This window comes from Phyllobates terribilis, unplaced genomic scaffold, assembly GCF_046119375.1.
Source record: "Phyllobates terribilis strain yellow unplaced genomic scaffold, ASM4611937v1 Scaffold_11__3_contigs__length_659146591, whole genome shotgun sequence".
NCBI lineage: Eukaryota > Metazoa > Chordata > Amphibia > Anura > Dendrobatidae > Phyllobates > Phyllobates terribilis.
Window position 1 is genome coordinate 330,559,539 of NW_027362771.1, and position 19,614 is coordinate 330,579,152.

The 19,614-nt window shown below is 43.4% G+C and overlaps 1 protein-coding gene across 3 annotated transcripts in view; it reads right to left on the reverse strand.

Moving 5' to 3' along the window:
• Positions 1-13,085: 13,085 nt before the first annotated feature.
• Positions 13,086-19,614, reverse strand: part of SLC28A1 (solute carrier family 28 member 1) — a 101,186-nt gene continuing 94,657 nt past the window's right edge. The window contains exons 19-20 of one of the 3 annotated variants that reach the window (XM_073652680.1): positions 18,272-18,386; positions 13,086-13,859 (exon numbers count right to left, since the gene is read on the reverse strand). In XM_073652680.1, coding sequence (XP_073508781.1) covers positions 13,739-13,859; positions 18,272-18,386 — 236 coding nt within the window. In that variant the 3' untranslated portion in view covers positions 13,086-13,738. The remainder of the gene's footprint in view (positions 13,860-18,271; positions 18,387-19,614) is intronic. The other 2 variants (XM_073652679.1, XM_073652678.1) reach the window with 2 other exon arrangements.

The window sequence follows — 19,614 nt, forward strand, 5'->3', positions numbered from 1 at the left end:
AGACACAGCAGTTGAGTACAATAATTTTTTCGGCCCATGAATGGGAAAGAGACAGCTGCATACTAGGTTTTTAAGACACACTACTCACAAAAAGACAGCTGCAGAGTAGAACTCTTTTTTAGGATCACAACTCGTACAGACATAGCAGCAGAGTATAATTATTTTTCAGGCACACTGCTCGTACAGACACGGCTGCAGTGTACACAGAAGCTTTTTGGCACAGTACTCCCAGAGGCTTTTTGGTACACTAGAATCAGAGGCTTTTTGGCACAGTACTCCCAGAGTCTTTTTGAAACAGTAGAATCAGAGGCTTTTTTGGCACAGTACTCCCAGAGGCTTTTTGGTACAGTAGAAACAGAGTCTTATTGGCAAGTACTACCAGAGACGTTTTTGTACAGTTCAAACAGAGGTTTTTGGCACAGTGCTCCCAGAGACTTTTTGTTACAGTACAGAGGCTTTTTGGCACAATACTCCCCAGAGGCTTTTTGTTACAGTAGAAATAAAGGATTTTTTTGGCATAGTACTCCCAGAGACCTTTTCTTACAGTGCAGAGTTTTTTGGGCCCGCAAATGGGAAAGAGATGGCTGCATAATAGAATTTTTGTTTAGACACACTATTTACAAAACATGGCTGCATAGTAGAAACATTTTTTTAGAAACACTACTCACAAAAAAAGATGGCTGCAGAGTTAAACATTTTTTTAGACTCACTACTTGTTTGAGTACAGCGGTTGAGTAAAATAATTTTTTTCAGCCCACGAATGGGAAAGAGACGGCTGCATACTAGTTTTTTTTAAGACACACTACTCACAAAAAGACGACTGCAGAGTAGAAATTATTTTTTAGAAACACTACTTGTATAGACACAGTGGTATAATAAAATAATTTTTTTGTCCCACAAATGGGAAAGAGATGGCTGCATAATTAAACATTTCTTAGATACGCTACTCACAAAAAGACAGCTGTAGAGTAGAAAAACTTTTTAGACACACTACTCAAATAGATCCAAAGGTAGAATAAAATATTTTTTTCAGCCAACAAATGGGAAAAAGATGGCTGCATACTAGAATTTCTTTTAGACACACTACTCACACAAAGACAGCTGCAGAGTAGAATTTTTTTTTGCACACTACTCGTACAGACACAGCTGCAGAGTACACAGAGGCTTTTTGGAACAGTACTCCCACAAGCCGGGTAGCAGAGTACACACAGAGGCTTAGAGGCAAAGTACTCCCACAGGCGGGGTTGCAGAGTATTAACAGAGACTTAAAGGCACAATACTCACACAGGCGGGGTTGCAGAGTACACACAGAGGCTTAAAGGCACAGTACACCCACAGTATTAGGCACCCACCCCCCACCCCCCCCCCCCCAAAAAAAAAAAAATGGAAATCCTGTTAAAAATCTGTGTTCGGTGTCTGGTATGGCCCCCGCACATTACAGTTTGTGTTTGCTTATCTCTGCTCATAAGCGTAGACTGTATGGTGGTCATAAATTAAAAGGGGTGATGGTGTTGTATCATAGTCTTTAAGTGGACAGGGTGGTGGTTAGAGTTCATAAGAGTGGACAGGGTAGGGGGATATTTTATAGGGGAGGACAGTGTGGAGGCCATGTACCATAAGAGGGATAGTGTAAGGGTCATATTTTGTGTAGGAAGTACTATGAAGGATAATTGTTCATTCAGGTGCACAGCACAGGCAGATATTTTTATTTAGGGGCATTATAATGAGCTGTTATTTTTAAAGTGTAATGAGCCAGAATGTGCTGCAGAAGACCGAAGAAGAGGAAAGTCTGCAGGGAAGAGCTGTAGATGTAAAAAGTCATTGTGGTATCTGGAACAGATGGAAACAAAATGGGTGAGAATGACTCCAGTCAAAGATGTGACTTGTAAGGTACCTGAGTGTAAATGTTTATTTGTTATAATGACTGCATCTAATCAGTACTGTAGTTCCTGTATGGTCTGCAGTCTGGTGATGGATGGTGACAATAACTCCCATCATCTCCTTGCCATGGTTAAAGACATATTGAGAGTTTTAGTTTCATGCTATTCAAATCTGCACCGGCCCGGAGGTGGAGGGGGCTCTTGCAGGCAGGATCCTAAGCATCCGATATGGGGCCCCTCAAAGAGCACGGTCCTCCCTGACACCGGGCCCCTCCCACTCGTAATAGCGGGAGCGGTGTTATGGCTGGCCGCTCACAGGCATTAAATGACCTCCGGCTGCAGCCAGCTCTTCCTTCCGCTGATGTCACGTCAAGCGAGGCGTGACATTAGTGACGCGGTCCCCGCGGTGGATGCTGGGCTGTGGGCAGGGTTACCCCGCGCATCACACCCAGCATCCACTGCACGCTTTCCCACTGAATCATAGCGCCGCTCACAGGCCAGAAGGACAACGAAAGGTATTTACAAAAACCCTTATCTGAAGAGGGTAAATACATTGGGGGACATTTGGCCCACTGTCAAAAGCACTGGACAAATCCTTTAAACAGTTGTCTCCTGTGGATGCCAAACACTGGTTTCAACATCCACTGTGAAAATTTTTTTTTTAAAATATTTTAAATACATCATTTACAGAATACCATTGTACGGAATAGTGCACTCTACTACACTATTCCATACTTTTATGTGTAGTATACTTCCATATAAACTGTACATGCTTGGGCTCTGCCGGTTCCAGCAGTAATCACGTAACCATGAGGATGAGCTTTTCACACTTGCTGTCATGTGCCAACTAGAGTGTCAGCCATGTCTTGCAATGTTCTACTCACCAACAGAGTGAACACTAGTTGTCACCTGACTGCAAGTATGGCTGCGCTGGAACCAGCTTAACCGATTCCTAATGGATACATAAATGTATCTCCAGCTCAGTAAAAAAATTTAAAAATATAAATATATAAATATTTTTAGAGGGGAGGCCCAAATTTTTTCCTTTTTGGAACCCTGTGATGCCCATGTACATCCCTGCTTGCAGGGTGGTAATAATGAGGGTAACCTGGCTTGTTGCTTGGAGCCCAAGGCTCTGGGAGTCCCATGGCTAGATTCCCCTCATCATAAGCAGCGTGCTGGGCAGGAATGGGGGCCCAGATACATTTCTGGCACAGGGGCCCCAAGCTGTCAGTGTCTGCCCCTGATTCAAATGTATAGTGTGGTGGCTGAACTCACCTTGCAATTGATTGCTGTGCTAAGCTTGGTAATGTATTCATGTACTGGTGGAGGTTCTGGTGCTGTATTCATATACTGATGATGGTTTTGGTACTCTATTCATGTATTGTTGTTTGTTCTGGTGATGTATTCCTGTACTCATCGTGGTTCTGGTGATGTATTCCTGTACTGATGGTGGTTCTGGTAATGTATTCATGCACTGATGGTGGTTCTTGTGCTGCATTCACCTTAAGGTGGTGGTAGTGGTGTTATCTGATGTTTCTTTTGCTGAATTTATGTACTCTTGGTGATTCTGGTGCTCTATTCATGTAGTAATGTTGCTTCTGGTGATGTGTTCATGTACTGATGATGAGTCTGGTGCTGTATTTATGTATTGATGGTGGTTCTGGAGATGTATTCATGTACTGATGGTTGTTCTGGTGATGTTTTCATGTACTGATGGTGCTTATGGTGTGGTGATGTATTAATCTACATATGGTGGTATTGGTGCTGTATTCAAATACTAATAGTGGTTCTGGTGCGGTATTTATGTACTGTTGGTGGTTGTGGTGATGTATTCCTGTACTTATGGTGGTTGTGGGGCTATGTTCATCTACAGATGATGGTTGTGATATATTCATATACTGATAATTGCTCTGGTATTCTATTCCTGTGCCTTTGATTGTTCCAGTGCTGTATTCATGTACCGACGCTGATTCTGGTGCTGTATTCCTGCACTGATGGTTTGCTCTGGTGCTGTATCCATGTTCTGATGATGGTTCTGGTGATATATTCATGTACTGGTGCGGATTATGGTGTTGTATTCATGTCCTTATGGCTGTTCCTGTGCTATATTCATGTACTGATGGTTTTGGTGCTGTATTCCTCTACTGATGGTGGTTTTGGTGCTGTATTCATGTAACGAGGGTGGTTATGGTGATATATTCATATACTGATGGTGGTTCTCATGCTGTGTTCCCTCTTAGGTGACCATGTTTTGTGACATTGCAGTATATTGTATAAGCAATTAAACGATTGCAAGTTCAAGTTACCTAAAGGGATTAAATCATAATTAATCAATACCATAAAAGCAAAACCCAAAAAACATTGGCAAAATTGTGTTTATTCATGGCCAGTTTGTATTGCACTGTGGGGAGGGGTGCAATTTTAATTTAGCCTTAGGCAGGTATGTGCTCTAAAGTCTGTCAGGAAATAATAAGAAGCATGGGAGCTACAATCATATGTGTAGAATCTGCTGAGTTTTGGGATGCCAGTTAATAATAATTAACAAGAGCTTCTGGATCTTTAAAAGATGATTTATTACAAACAGGATTTTTACAATGACATACATAATGGAAACCTAACTAATGCATAAGGGTACAATGAAAGGGAAAAGGTAATAGGAGAGGGTGGTGGAAGATGGGAAGTGCCTAACTAGTTTAGTGTGCTACCTTTATATCAGTCACACAGTTAATCATAGCCCATACATTGCCCATCGCTGTAACACCTCAATATAATTGTTCCATCCAATCAGGTCACAGTCTTTGAGTTCTCCAGGAATATGCACATGGCTGCTGATATCAACAATCTCCTGAAGGCAGTGCTTTTAGGTCCAGAAAGGATTAGAAGGTAAAGGTTCTTTACAAATGTGGTTGCAGTGGCTTCCTGGGAATGGCGTCCTTGTATTTAGCAAAATGTGTTTGTATCTAAAGGCCTGAGAACAGGTTTAAACTCTATTTGGGTTGGAGACCATATGTCCATCTCAAGAACAAACACCACAGGGGTTGTGTACAGAACCCAGTCTTAAGCCTCTCGCCTAGCCAAATTAGATCTCGTACTTTGTACTGACAAGGGGCAATACCCAGAAACACAGTGTCTGCAAACTGAGATACTGGTTTGTCTTTCATCCTAAGTTATACGGCAAGGCTCGTTAAAGGGTCGATATTGACTTATAGGATTGCTACTTCCAATAGGTGGCACTAGAATTCTAGTCCTCTTCCTCTCTAAAGAGGCAATTTTCACAACACACACACACACACACATATACGTACATTTTTATATACGTTGTCTCTCTTAGAATGTCTTCAAACACAAGTTTTTTCTTGTTTGTTTGTGCCTCTGACACATTTTTGCTGCATTTTTCTGGGTGATTTCATTGAACAAAAACCACTGTGGACATGTGATAGCTGGCTTTAGGAAAATATGAAAATCTCTTCAGTTGACACATTTTTGTAGTGTTTTTTTTTCTCACTTTTGGCGAGTTTTTCAGGTCAATATCTTTTTTTTTTCAAACGGATGTATGCATGTTCTAGGTGTGGCTTTTTTTTTAGATTTCACATAGGCGGAAAAAAAATATGTAAAAAAATTATCTTTTGTGAGTAGTGTTGAGCAATACCTTCCGATATCAGGAAATATTGGATCGGATTGGATCGGGCCGATACCCAAAAAGTATCGGATATCGCCGATTCCGATACCGGAAACCAATGCAAGTCAATGGGACACAAATATCGGAATGAAAATAAACCCTTTATTTCCTTGTAGGTTAATTCTACATGAAGGAAAACAACTAACAATAATGTAGAATGTATTGGGGGAGGTGGTTGCCCAATTCGATGGGAACAGTGCTCACAGTGAAACATGAAAAGCCGGCAATTCAGCAGCGGCATACACCGGTACCTGACAATTTATAACAGAAAGAATAGAGCTTCACACATAGATTAGATAGATAGAAACATGTCAGTCACATATATATGAAGTGCAGTGACAGTGTTGCTTACTGTACTTGTCATTCAGTGTAAAGGATTTATTAAAAAAAATATTAGTGTTTTCAAACACCGTCTCTTTTAAAAAGCCGGCCGGCAATTCAGCATCGATACCCGACAATTTATAACAGAAAGAATAGAGCTTCACACATAGATTAGATAGATAGAAACATGTCAGTCTCATATATAAGAAGTACAGTGACAGTGTTGCTTACTGTACTTGTCATTTAGTGTAAAGGATTTATTTAAAAAAATATTAGTGTTTTCATGCACCGTCTCTTTAAAAAAGCCGGCCGGCAATTCAGAATCGATACCCGACAATTTAGAATAGAAAGAATACAGAATCACACATAGATTAGATAGATAGAAACATGTCAGTCACATATATATGAAGTACAGTGATAGTGTTGATTACTGTACTTGTCATTTAGTGTTAAAATAAAGGATTTATTTAAAAAAAAATTGGCGTGGGGTTCCCCGTAATTTTAGTCTCTAGCGTAGGTTAAGCAGACGGCTGGGGCAGATGTTTGAAGCCTGGGAAGGGGGTAATACCCATGGAGCTCCCCAGGCTACTAATATCAGCCCCCAGCTGAAAACCTAGCCTTTACTAGCTATTAAAATGGGGGACCCCCCCAAAAAATGACTTGGGGTCCCCCCTATTTTAATAGCTAGCAAAGGCTAGGCAGACAGCTGGGGGCTGATATTAAGAGCCCAGGAAGGGTGCCATGAATATTGGCCCCCTCCCAGGCTAGAAACACCAGCCGTCAGCCGCCCCAGAAATGGCGCATCCATAGGATGTGCCAATTCTGGCACTTAGCCTCGCTCTTCCCACTGCCCTGTAGCGGTGGCAGTGGGGTAATAGGGTTGGGGTTCATGTCAGCTTATAATGCCAGCTGACATCAAGCCCAGGTTAGTAATGGAGAGGCGTCTATAAGACACCCCCATTACTAACCCCTTAAAAAAAACACAAACACCCAGAATAAAGTCCTTTAATTGAAATAAACACACAATTCTTTATTGTTCTAAATGAAACCATACTTACCATCACGCCCATTCCAGCTGAAGCCAACGATCTCCTGCAATAAAAGAAAAATAATAAAGCAACATCATCCTTACCTTCCCATGGTTCCCAGGACAGCTTCAGCTCTGCTACATCGAGATGACAGGCTGGATCGCAGCAGAACGCTGCCATCCAGCCTGTCATCCCGCAGACACTGGGAAGCGCAGGCATGCTTGCGCTCCTCAGTGTCTGGCTGTGACCGCATCCAGATGAGCCGACAATGAACTCCGCTCACCTCATGCACGTCACTGACAGCGTGGGAGAATTCTCCTGCGCATGCGGTGAGCGTGAGAGACTCGGCTCATCTGGATGCCGTCATAGCCTGACACTGAGGAGCGCAAGCATGCCTGTGCTTCTCAGTGTCAGGGGGATGACAGGCTGGATAGCAGCGTTCTGCAGCGGTCCAGCCTGTCATCTCGATGTAGCAGAGCTGAAACTGTCCTGGGAACCATGGAAAGGTAAGGATGATGTTGGTTTATTATTTTTCTTTTATTGCAGGAGATCGTTGGCTTCAGCTGGAATGGGCGTGATGGTAAGTATGGTTTAATTTAGAGCAATAAAGAATTGTGTTTATTTCAATTAAAGGACTTTATTCTGGGTGTTGTGTTTTTTTTTAAATACTTTACTAGAAATTCATGGTGGTCATGTCTAATATTGGCGTGACCCCATGAATTTCGGGCTTAGGGCCAGCTGATAATGCCAAGCTGGCCCTAACCCCTTTATTACCCAGTGAGCCACCGCACCATGGCCCTGGATGAGTTGGGTACAGCGCCAGAAGATGGCGCTTGTATGAACGCGCCATTTTCCGGGGTGGCTGCGGACTGCAATTTGCAGCGGGTGGGGCCCAGAAAGCTTGGGCCTCCCTGCGCTGCGGATTCCAGCCCCAAGCTGCCTAGTTGTACCTGGCTGGACACAAAAATAGGGCGAAGCTCCACGTATTTTTTTTTTTTAATTATTTCATGAAATTCATGAAATAATTAAGAAAAAAAGGGCTTCCCTATATTGTTGTGTCCAACCAGGTACAAATAGGCAGCTGGTGGTTGGGGGCAGCCCGTTCCTGCCTGCTGTACCTGGCTGGACACAAATATAGGGCGAAGCCCCACATCAATTTTTTTTTAATTATTTCATGAATTTCCTGAAATAATTTAAAAAAAATTGACGTGGGGCTTCGCACTATATTTGTGTCCAGCCAGGTACAGCAGGCAGGAACGGGCTGCCCCCAACCACCAGCTGCCTATTTGTACCTGGTTGGACACAACAATATAGGGAAGCCCTTTTTTTCTTTATTATTTCATGAATTTCATGTAATAATTAAAAAAAATAAAAATATGTGGGGCTTTTCCCTATTTTTGTCTCCAGCCAGGTACAACTAGGCAGCTGGGGGATGGAATCTGCAGCGCAGGGAGGCCCAAGCTTTCTGGGGCCCCCCCCGCTGCAAATTGCAGTCCGCAGCCACCCCGGAAAATGGCGCATTCATAGAAGCGCCATCTTCTGGCGCTGTACCCAACTCATCCAGGGCCCTGGTGCGGTGGCTCACTGGGTAATAAAGGGGTTAGGGCCAGCTTTGTATTATCCGCTGGCCCTAAGCCCGAAATTCATGGGGGCACGCAAATATTAGACATGACCGCCATGAATTTCTAGTAAAGTATTTAAGAAAAACACAACACCCAGAATAAAGTCCTTTAATTGAAATAAACACACAATTCTTCATTGTTGTAAATTAAACCATACTTACCATCACGCCCATTCCAGCTGAAGCCAATGATCTCCTGCAATAAAAGAAAAATAATAAAAAACCAACATCATCCTTACCTTTCCATTGTTCCCAGGACAGATCCAGCTCTGCTACATCGAGATGACAGGCTGGATCGCAGCAGAAAGCTGCCATCCAGCCTGTCATCCCGCGGACACTGAGAAGCGCAGGCATGCTTGCGCTCCTCAGTGTCAGGCTGTGACGGCATACAGATGAGCCGAGTCTCTCACGCTCACCGCATGCACAGGAGAATTCTCCCACGCTGTCAGTGACGTGCATGAGGTGAGCTGAGTTCATTGTCGGCTCATCTGGATGCCGTCACAGCCAGACACTGAGGAGCGCAAGCATGCCTGCGCTTCTCAGTGTCTGCGGGATGACAGGCTGGATGGCAGCTTTCTGCTGCGATCCAGCCTGTCATCTCGATGTAGCAGAGCTGAAGCTGTCCTGGGAACCATGGAAAGGTAAGGATGATGTTGCTTTATTATTTTACTTTTATTGCAGGAGATCGCTGGCTTCAGCTGGAATGGGCGTGATGGTAAGTATGGTTTAATTTAGAACATTAAAGAATTGTGTGTTTATTTCAATTAAAGGACTTTATTCTTGGTGTTGTGTTTTTTTTAAATACTTTACTAGAAATTCATGGTGGTCATGTCTAATATTGGCGTGACCTCATGAATTTCAGGCTTAGGGCCAGTGGATAATACAAAGCTGGCCCTAACCCCTTTATTACCCAGTGAGCCACCGCACCAGGGCCCTGGATGAGTTGGATACAGCGCCAGAAGATGGCGCTTCTATGAACGCGCCATTTTCTGGGGTGGCTACGGACTGCAGTTCGCAGCAGGGGGGGCCCACAAAGCTTGGGCCTCCCTGCGCTGTGGATTCCAGCCCCCAGCTGCTTAGTTGTACCTGGCTGGACACAAAAATAGGGCGAAGCCCCAAGTATTTTTTTTTTTTTTACTTATTTCATGAAATTCATGAAATAATAATAAAACAAGGGCTTCCCTACATTGTTGTGTCCCGCCAGGTACAATTAGGCAGCTGGGAGTTGGGGGCAGCCCGTTCCTGGATGCTGTACCTGGCTGGCATACAAAAATATGGCAAAGCCCACGTCAAAATTTTTGGGAAAAATTAATTAAAAAATAAATAAGAATTTAGGGACTGCATCTTTATTAACTCCTCAAGTGTCATTTAGTGTTAAAATAAAGGATTTATTAAAAAAAAAAATTGGCGTGGGATCCCCCATAATTTTAGTCTCTAACGGAGGTTAAGCAGACGGCTGGGGCAGATGTTTGAAGCCTGGGAAGGGGGTAATACCCACGGAGCTTCCCAGGCTACTAATATCAGCCCCCAGCTGAATACCTAGCCTTTACCAGCTATTAAAATGGGGGACCCCCCAAAAAAAATGACGTGGGGTCCCCCCTATTTTAATAGCTAGCAAAGGCTAGGCAGACAGCTGGGGGCTGATATTAATAGCCCAGGAAGGGTGCCATGAATATTGGCCCCCTCCCAGGCTAGAAACACCAGCCGTCAGCCGCCCCAGAAATGGCGCATCCACAGGATGCGCCAATTCTGGCACTTAGCCTCGCTCTTCCACGCTGCCCTGGTGCGGTGGCAGGGGGTAATAGGGTTAGGGTTCATGTCAGCGCCAGCTGCCATGAAGCCCAGGTTAGTAATGATGGGCGTCTATAAGACACCCCCATTACTAACCTACAAAGTGTTAAAAAGAAAACACACACTACACCCAGAAAAAAAAAAATTATTTGAAATAAAACACACCATTTTATTTAATTCTTAGTTTACTAAAAAAAAATAGTTACCTGTCCACGTTCCTGCGCTGATCTCCCATGCACAGCTGTCACATCTGGAGATGGTGACAGCTGTGCATGGCTGCTGTAAGCTCACGCTGCCGGGAACACGTCCGCTCCCGGCAGCGGGAGCCACTGACTGAGGTCACCGGAGTGCATTCAGTCAGCGCTGCTCCGGAGACCTCCTTTACGGCACTGCTGTACCGTGGGAATTTCTCACGGTACAGCAGGGCCGTAAAGGAGCTAACCGAAGCAGCGCTGCCTGAACTCCGGCGAACCCGCTTATGCAATGACGGGGCTGCTTTACGGCCCCGTCATTCTAGCGGCGGCAGCGGTTCAGAGCGGTCACATTCTATGTGGCTGCTCTAAACTGGAGATCATCGTGGGACACTCGTGGACTACTACGGAGGGGTAAGGATAAGGTTGTGGTTTATTATTTTACATTTTATTACAGGAGATCGATGGCTTCGGGGATTTAGGTGTCTAGGTGAGTATAGGTGTAGTTTTTTATTTTTTACTTTATTTTAGGTGGCGATCGGCGGGGACAGGTAATGTATGAACTAATTTATTTTAGGTAACCACTGGCCACCAATGACATGTATTTAAAATTTATTGGGGACACAGTAGGGCAATTTAAATAGCAGGATCAGGCTGATGGGAACTACTGCTCCCATCGAGCTGATCCTGCTGGCACGAGTGGATGGGGACAGACATAGGCCGATGGGAGTAGTAGTGTCACATCGGCCTATGTCTGCCTGCACGCACACACCCGCAGACATCGCACAGACACCGCGCACACCCGCACACACTCGCAGACATCGCTCAGACACCGCGCACACACCCACAGACATCGCACAGACACCGCGCACACACTAATCATGACGGGCTGATGGTCTGGGAGGTGAGGCTGACCTGTGCGGCCGTGGGAAAGTTCATGTGAGTTCATGCAGTCAAGCATGAACTCACATGAACCCTCTGAGGGCACCGCGGCTACTTCAAATGAACAGCTGATCGGCATCACCTGATACCTCAGCTGTTCATTTGAAATAACCGGTGGGAAAGCGCAGCACAGAACGGGAAAGCCGGCGGTGAAGTCTTTTCACTGCCGGCTTCCCCGCCTGGGTCCTTCGCTCCCCGCTCCTTGGTGCTGTGCTCCCCGCCCGGTCCTAACTTACGATCAGGATGGGGGGAGCGGAGGATCGGGGTGGGAGGCTGCGGGGAAGCAGTATGGGGCTGTGTGATTGTTTAAAAGCCGGCGGCTTTTTACCGCCCGCCGGCTTTTAAACAATCAGGAGAATTCTTTCAAGCTGGGATGGCATTCTGATGACAGGCTGGATCGCAGCTGAGCGCTGCCATCCTGCTTGTCATCCTTCAGAGACACTGCAGAACGCAGGCATTATGGGAACTTCCGATTCCGGTATTCGATATTGTAAAAGTATCGGAATTAAGTATCGGAATTCCGATACCGCGAATATCGGCCGATACCCGATATTTCAGTATCTGAATGCTCAACACTATTTGTGAGACATCTTACACAGCCAAGTCTTTTTTTTTTCTTGTTTTAAGTGTGCTGGATCTGTTTCTCATCCATTTTCAGTCATAGTGACCATTTTTACCACAAGTGTTTCATCAGCTTTATTATATGCACAAAAAGAAATTGATGAAGGTTTCGCAAGCTTCAACTTACAGTGAAAAATAGACAGCACATGGATGCAACTAGGATGGAATCTGTGTGCTGTCAACTTTTTTGCAGACTAGTTCACTCGAATAGATAAGTTTCGTCTAAAAGTAAAAAGCTTGCATATGACTAGCCCCTTAGAAAATAAATGTGAATTAGTCCTTAGGTCTACTTCTTCCTATTTTTATCAAAAACTTGATTGGTTGCCAGGTGGAGCAAATGGGAATATTTTTATCTATAGTCAGATTCACACATCAGGGTGTTGCAGATCCCAATGCAAGGATTGGCCCTGGGTCTCCTATGTATATCAACAAGTCTGTTGAGTTTGGGTAGGGAGACCCAGGCCGTGAATCATCGACATGCGGATGTGTGAATGCAGCCCAAGAGTAAACGTTTCCATCTTCCTTTTGCTGAGATCACTCTTAAAGAAATCTGTCAATTGCATAAGCTGTATTATCAGCTGTGGCCTAACCCATAAGTCTTTAAAGGGATTTTCCATTTTAGCTGTCTCTTACCCATAAGTTTACAGTAGCTAAAATAATCAAATCAGCATTATGCCTCTTTTCCAAGTGCCTGCTCCAGTTTTTGTTGACTGTCTGCAGTGGTGATGTCACAACTAAAGCACATGTGATCTCTGCAGCCAACCAAGGGATTGAGCAGCTCTGCTGATGTAGGTGGCACAAGCCATAGAGCCCAGTGGTTGGCTGTAGCACTGATGTCAATGCTGAAGCTTGCAGCCTTTATACCCCCTACCCTAACAGCAGTACACAAGTATATTAGTAATTTTATTTTATTTTGATATGTTTTTAAGCCGGCATCTTGCACACTATCCAATGGTTCTCTACACTGTTATTTGCGTCACCAACTCTTCCCAGCTTCTCCTCCAGAGAGAGAGCATGGTGACAATCCATCTGTATTCAGAACCTGAAAGAGGAGTAGATCTGACTGGAAATCACCATTAGAGAACAGTATAGATACACACTGGATTGCGTGACTGGCATCGAGATATCGGCTTAGAAGAATGTGAACAGATAATCACAAATGTGTTTGTCTGGAGTTGTTAGGACAGATGGGGACAGGTTAGAACAGTGCACAACCTCTTTAACCCTTTTTTTTTAATGATATAGAAGAATACACACCCAACATACTTTACATACATTACAAACCAAAGAGTTTGTTTTTCAACATATTAGAGAATATGACGTTTAATGAACATTGTACCTTGGCAAAATAATACAATCAGGTTTTTCTGAGGTCTGATGAGATGTCCTTCGTGAAGCAGATGGAATGTAAGCTTCCATTTTACTGCATTTTATTACATGTGGGAGGTAGATAAATTCTCATTGAGTTACAATATTCCACGTTATAAATGACGAATGAAACTACTTTATAAATAATTGATGTGGCTGTTGTTCTGGAAGTATCAGTCCGCAGTCCACATGGCTGAAGTTCTTATATCAGCATACGAGTAATTCCTGATGCTGATGTTCTTCAGTGCTGGTCTGTCCCATTATTGCATGAGAAATTAGAAGGCTGAAGCTGATCACAAACCTTGACAAGCTGTATTGTTGTAAACTGAGCAGCAATTGAAGAAAGCCAAAGCAGAGTGCGTCACATTTTCCCAGCCATTTACAAATGACAGTGTTCCATTTATATTTTCAGTGCTGTAAAAGGAAAGAAAAATGTATGAAGTGTAAGCGACTTTCACAAGCAGCTGAAAGTTACAGGGGTATTCCCATCTCCAAGATCCTATCCCAATATGTAGTTAGTGTAATAATAACAATATTAGCAAATACGTCTAATTAAAAATGTAGTACAGTTCTTCTGGTTCGTTAGGTCTCTTTCCTCATGTACAGGCATTGCAGGACCTTAGGTATCCATGGATACCACCACTAGCAAATAGCTAACTGTCACTGTCAGTGGTCGTAACCATGGATATCTAAGGTCCTGCACATGAGGAAAGAGACAAAGTGAATGAGAAGAACTATACTACATATCTAATTGGAGGTACAAGTGCTTCTCACTAAATTAGAATATCATCATAATATCAGTAGGCCAACATTTTGAATTTTAAAAACATTTTCAAGCTGTTATTATAAAGTATTCTAATTTACTGAGATAATGACTTTTGTGTTTTCATTGGCTGTAAGCCATAATCATCAACATTAACAGAAACAAACACTTGAAATAGATCACTCTGTTTGTAATGACTCTACACTGTGTTCCAAATTATTATGCAAATAATATTTTCTCAGATTTTCCCAAATTACCTATATGAATTGCAGTCACTGTAATTTTCCAGTCAAATAACTATTAGAGTACAATTGAAAGGTTTTTGTACAAACTGCCTATGATAACAGTATATTTTTTAAAAAATAAAACACTCAAACTGCACTCAAAATGCATGTTCCAAATTATTATGCACAGCAGAGTTTTCAACCTTTTCATTTTAATAAAGAACAAAAAAATTGTCATTTTTGAAATTATAAGCATTAGCAGGTTATTACAAACTGAAATCAAACAGTTTTCAACTCAAAACTTTATTCTAGGTGATGTTACATTTGCACATAGGACCGCTTGTTCGAAAGGAGCTTCTGAACTCTCTCGTCCATTGAATTTGTCAGGTTTTGGATGGTTTCTGCTTCACTTGTTTTGCATGAGGACAGAATACCCTCCCAGAGCTGTTGCTTAGATGTGAACTGCCTCCCGCCATCATAGACACTCCTTTTGATGACGCTCCAGAGGTTCTCAATGGGGTTGAGGTCAGGGGAGCATGGGTGCCACACCATAAGTTTGTCCCCTTTTATGCCCATAGCAGCCAGAGATGCAGATGTGTTATGTTCAGCATGAGACTGGGCATTATCATGCATGAAAATGATCTTGCTGCGGAATGCACGGTTCTTCTTCTTGAACCATGGAAGGAAGTGCTGTTTGAGAAACTCAACATACATTATGGAGTTCATCTTTACCCCTTCAGGGATCCTAAAAGGGCTGACAATCTCTCTCCCCATGATTCCAGCCCAAAACATTACTCCACCTCCTCCTTGTTAGCGCTGTAGCCGTGTTTGCATGGGGTGTCCATCAACCAGCCATCCTCCACTCCATCCATCTGGACCATCGAGATCATTTCATGCATGATAATGCCCCGTCACATGCTGCACATAACACATCTGCATCTCTGGCTGCTATGGGCATAAAAGGGGACAAACTTATGGTGTTATATGACTGGAAAATTACAATGACTGCAATTCATATAGGTAATTTGGGGAAAATCTGAGAAAATATTATTTGCATAATAATTTGGAACACAGTGTATAAAATATGAGTTCCACTTTTTGCATAGAAAAACTGAAATAAATTAACTTTTTGATGATTTTCTAATTTAGTGAGAAGAACTTGTATATGCTAATATTATTACACTTACTACATATTGGGATAGGATCTTGGAGATGAGAATACCCCTTTAAGCATGTATTTCAGTCTGTCTAGCCCAGGGGTCTCAAACTCAGCTGGGCATATGGGCTGCACATGGAAAAAATTTGAATTTGGGGGGCCGCATTCTTTGCATGACAAAGTGAAATTTTTAGTGATACCATTTTTTTCTATACACCTTTTTAACTGGTCCTTATCTTCTAGTAATGCCCCCTCCTGGTCCTCATCTTGTAGGAATGCCCCATCCTGGTCCTCATCTTGTAGTAATGCCCCACCCTGGTCCTCATCTTGTAGTAATGCCCCATCCTGGCCCTCATCTTGTAGTAATGCCCCATCCTGGCCCTCATCTTGTAGTAATGCCCCATCCTGGCCCTCATCTTGTAGTAATGCCCCATCCTGGCCCTCATCTTGTAGTAATGCCCCATCCTGGTCCTCATCTTGTAATAATGCCCCATCCTGGTCCTCATCTTGTAGTAATGCCCCATCCTGGCCCTCATCTTGTAGTAATGCCCCATCCTGGCCCTCATCTTGTAATAATGCCCCATCCTGGCCCTCATCTTGTAGTAATGCCCCATCCTGGCCCTCATCCTGCAGTAATGCCCCATCCTGGCCCTCATCTTGTAGTAATGCCCCATCCTGGTCCTCATCTTGTAATAATGCCCCATCCTGGCCCTCATCTTGTAGTAATGCCCCCATCCAGAGCCCCATGTTGTAGGAATGTCGCCATCCAGGTGGCCGTATGTCCCCATCCAGGTGGCCATATGTTCCCATCCAGGTGGCCATATGTCCCCATCCAGGTGGCCATATGTCCCCATCCAGGTGGCCATATGTCCCCATCCAGGTGCTCATATGTGAAAAAAAAAAGATTCTTCTCACCTGTCCTCTGTTCCCATGGCGTCCTTCTGCACAAGCAGCATGCAGGCACCATAGGCGCCTTGGCGATCGCGGCCCGGTTCAGGAGCCGCCGACATCAGCGCTGTAGTGCAGTGTATTGCCGCGCAGAGACTGGCTCTCTGCACAGCAATACCAATGCAAGCCGCCAGCCCATCAGAGGCCAGTAGCTGACCTCTGCGCAAGTCAGTGACGTCATACGCCGCTGCGCTGGGACGCAGATGTCTAGGACATGGGATGGCTAGGGGAGATTGTAGGTAAGCAACTACATTTTCCACACATCATTATGCCCGTTTCCATAGCGGTGTTGAAATCACCACGCATGCCTTGTGGATCGGCAACGCTATTGCAAGGTGTTTGTGTGGAAGTCATTGGTGATGAGAACGTAATTTAGCAGTGGAATCAGACTGTAAAAGATGTCCCGTAATCTACAGTTTAGGAAGCTGATAGTTATGGTCATGTGGCTAGCATAAAAATTTCTGACTCAAAAGGAAATTTAAACAAGGGTATAAAGTATTAGAGTAATGATTTATGGTTGCCTTTCATGGCTATAGGATACTAGTAAAAAGAGTGTATGTTTTTGTCTGATAGAAAGTTAAATGGGTTTTCTACTTCAAAAAAAGTGGACCCCAAACACTTTTATACACGTAACATTTCAAACAGAGCAGGTACTCACCCTCCACACATCCATCCAGTGCTGACTTTTCGCTATTGCTCTGGTTTGGATGCAGTGGTGATGTCACACTGACAACTCACATCACCGCAGCAGCCAACCCCTGAGCTCAGCAGCGTGGCCTCTGTTTGTTTGTCTCCATTATTCATTTACTTGCAGTGTAGATGTAATGCTTTTGTTATAAGGGTGGTCAGAAACTAAAATTTATTTTAATTCTTAATGCCTATCTATTTAATGTCATAATCTAATCTGTTTTCTAATATATTTAAATTAAAAAGTCCCTATCACGCCCTCACTACGCTATCTAACTGCTTTATTTATTTATTTATTTATTTTTTTACTATTTTCTCTTTGATAACGCTTCATTGAGAATTGCAGTGCATCATCAGGTGGCAGAGGCTACGGTCACTGCCGCAGTCTCTACCCCATCCCTGAAATTAAGTGTCATCAGTGACCTCCGTTTCAGGGGCTGGGCTAGTCCCTGCTCTACAGAGCATGCATCAGTTGTCAATTCTGACATATGTTCAGTAGATTCTTATCACTGTGCAATATGCACAGTGACAGTGCGCTCCCTCGCATGCTCTGATCAGAAGGGACAAGCCAACAAGAGGGCGCACTGTTAGTGAGCACTGTAAGAAGATTACCCAGTGTGCAGGAAAAGCAGAGACTAGCAGTAGAATTACTTGCAGGGTCGGTGCTGTTCTCTGATGAAGATTACCTGGCATGCAGGTAAAACAAAGAAGAAGTAGTAAAAAAAATAAAACACTTAGAGTAGTGACAGAATGGTAGAGACTTTTTAATTAAAGTACATTAGAAAATAGATCAGATTATGACATTAAACAGATAGGCATTTAGGATTAAAATACATTTTAGCTTTGAACCACCCCTTTAAATTTAACAAGAGCAGTGCCCATGAACAATAGCCAAAAACATAGAGTGCACTTTGACTTGTGGCTTCTTTGTGCTTCCCACTATGTTCTCCCTGAGTTCACTTGACCAAGCAAAGTTATTACTAGACAATCCCTTTTTGTCTTGCAATGAAATTATTTATTAAAAGTTATATATGCTAGTCATACTAACCTTCCATAAATGTCCTTACAACAGACATAAAGAGGATAGGTTTTGTTCCCATAAACATCCATATCTCCAAGAAATGGTATGCAATCCACAACATCTCTTGGGGTGAACAAAATTCCTGCAACATAAAATATTGTTCATGTGTTATAGATGATAAACAAGTTATAGGAATAGCTACCGATTCGATAATCTCCTGGCCAAAACAATAGTGCTGATACACACAAATAGAACTATTAATTATGTTGCTAGAGAACACGGCTATTAAGATCCATAACTAAACTTTCTCCTGACTCCCCTCCTTAGGATATGGTGAAATGTTGGGTCTGTGGTGCATTTTCTTCGCTAGGGATTTACAGGATTGCAGCAAACATACTGCAGTTTTGCTGTAAACCAAGATTTTGAATATTATGTAGAAAAAATACACTTTAGTATGACTTCAGAAAACCACAGGTAAAAACTGCAATGTGGCCATACTGAGGCTGCAGCGTGTTAACACAGCATAAATCCCTTATTTCAATGGGAAGAGGGGAATAAGTCAAACACTTGGATGGAAAGCTCAGGAATGAACATGTTGAGGTGTTTATTGAGTCCTGCAAAATCCTGATTTTTACATGTCTATAAGGCTGTGTGCCCACGATGCGTTTTTTAAGCGTTTCCGCAGCGGCAAAAACGCTGCAGAAACGCTTAAAAAACGCTTGGTAGATGGTCTGCCATGGTCCCCAATGATAATCCGCATGTGCTGTGCACACGCTGTGGAAATTTAATTATCATTGCGGAAAAAAATGCAGCACTACCAATTATTTTGCGGAAGCGCTGCGTTTTCGCCGCCATTGACTTGCATTAGAACGCATGCATTCCGCTTCACTAGATAAGGACATGTGGAATGCACGCATTCCAATGTGCGGATGGTACCCAAGTCTAGAGGAGAGGAGACTCTCCTCCGGACCCGGGTACCATAGAACCTGTGAAAAAAAGAATAAAATTAAAAAAAAAGATTATATTTACCTTCTGATGGCCCCCGCTGCACTCGTCCTTTCATGCCAGCAGCTAGCGATGGACTGAAGGACTTGCGCTGACGTCATAGTCATGTGACGGGTCACGCGACGCTGACGTCGGCAGGTCCTTCAGTGTACCGCTGCCGGCAGCCAGGACGGAGGGAAGCAAGACTGCGGGGGCCATCAGAAGGTAACTATATATTTATTTTTTTATTTTTTACCATTCTTTCGGTCACAGTATATAAATCCATGCCGTTTGCATGGATTTATATAGTGTGACCAAGTTGACAAACACTTTCCAAGTGATACTAAAATCGATTGGAAAGGGCTTGTCAACCCGCATGCAGAAAT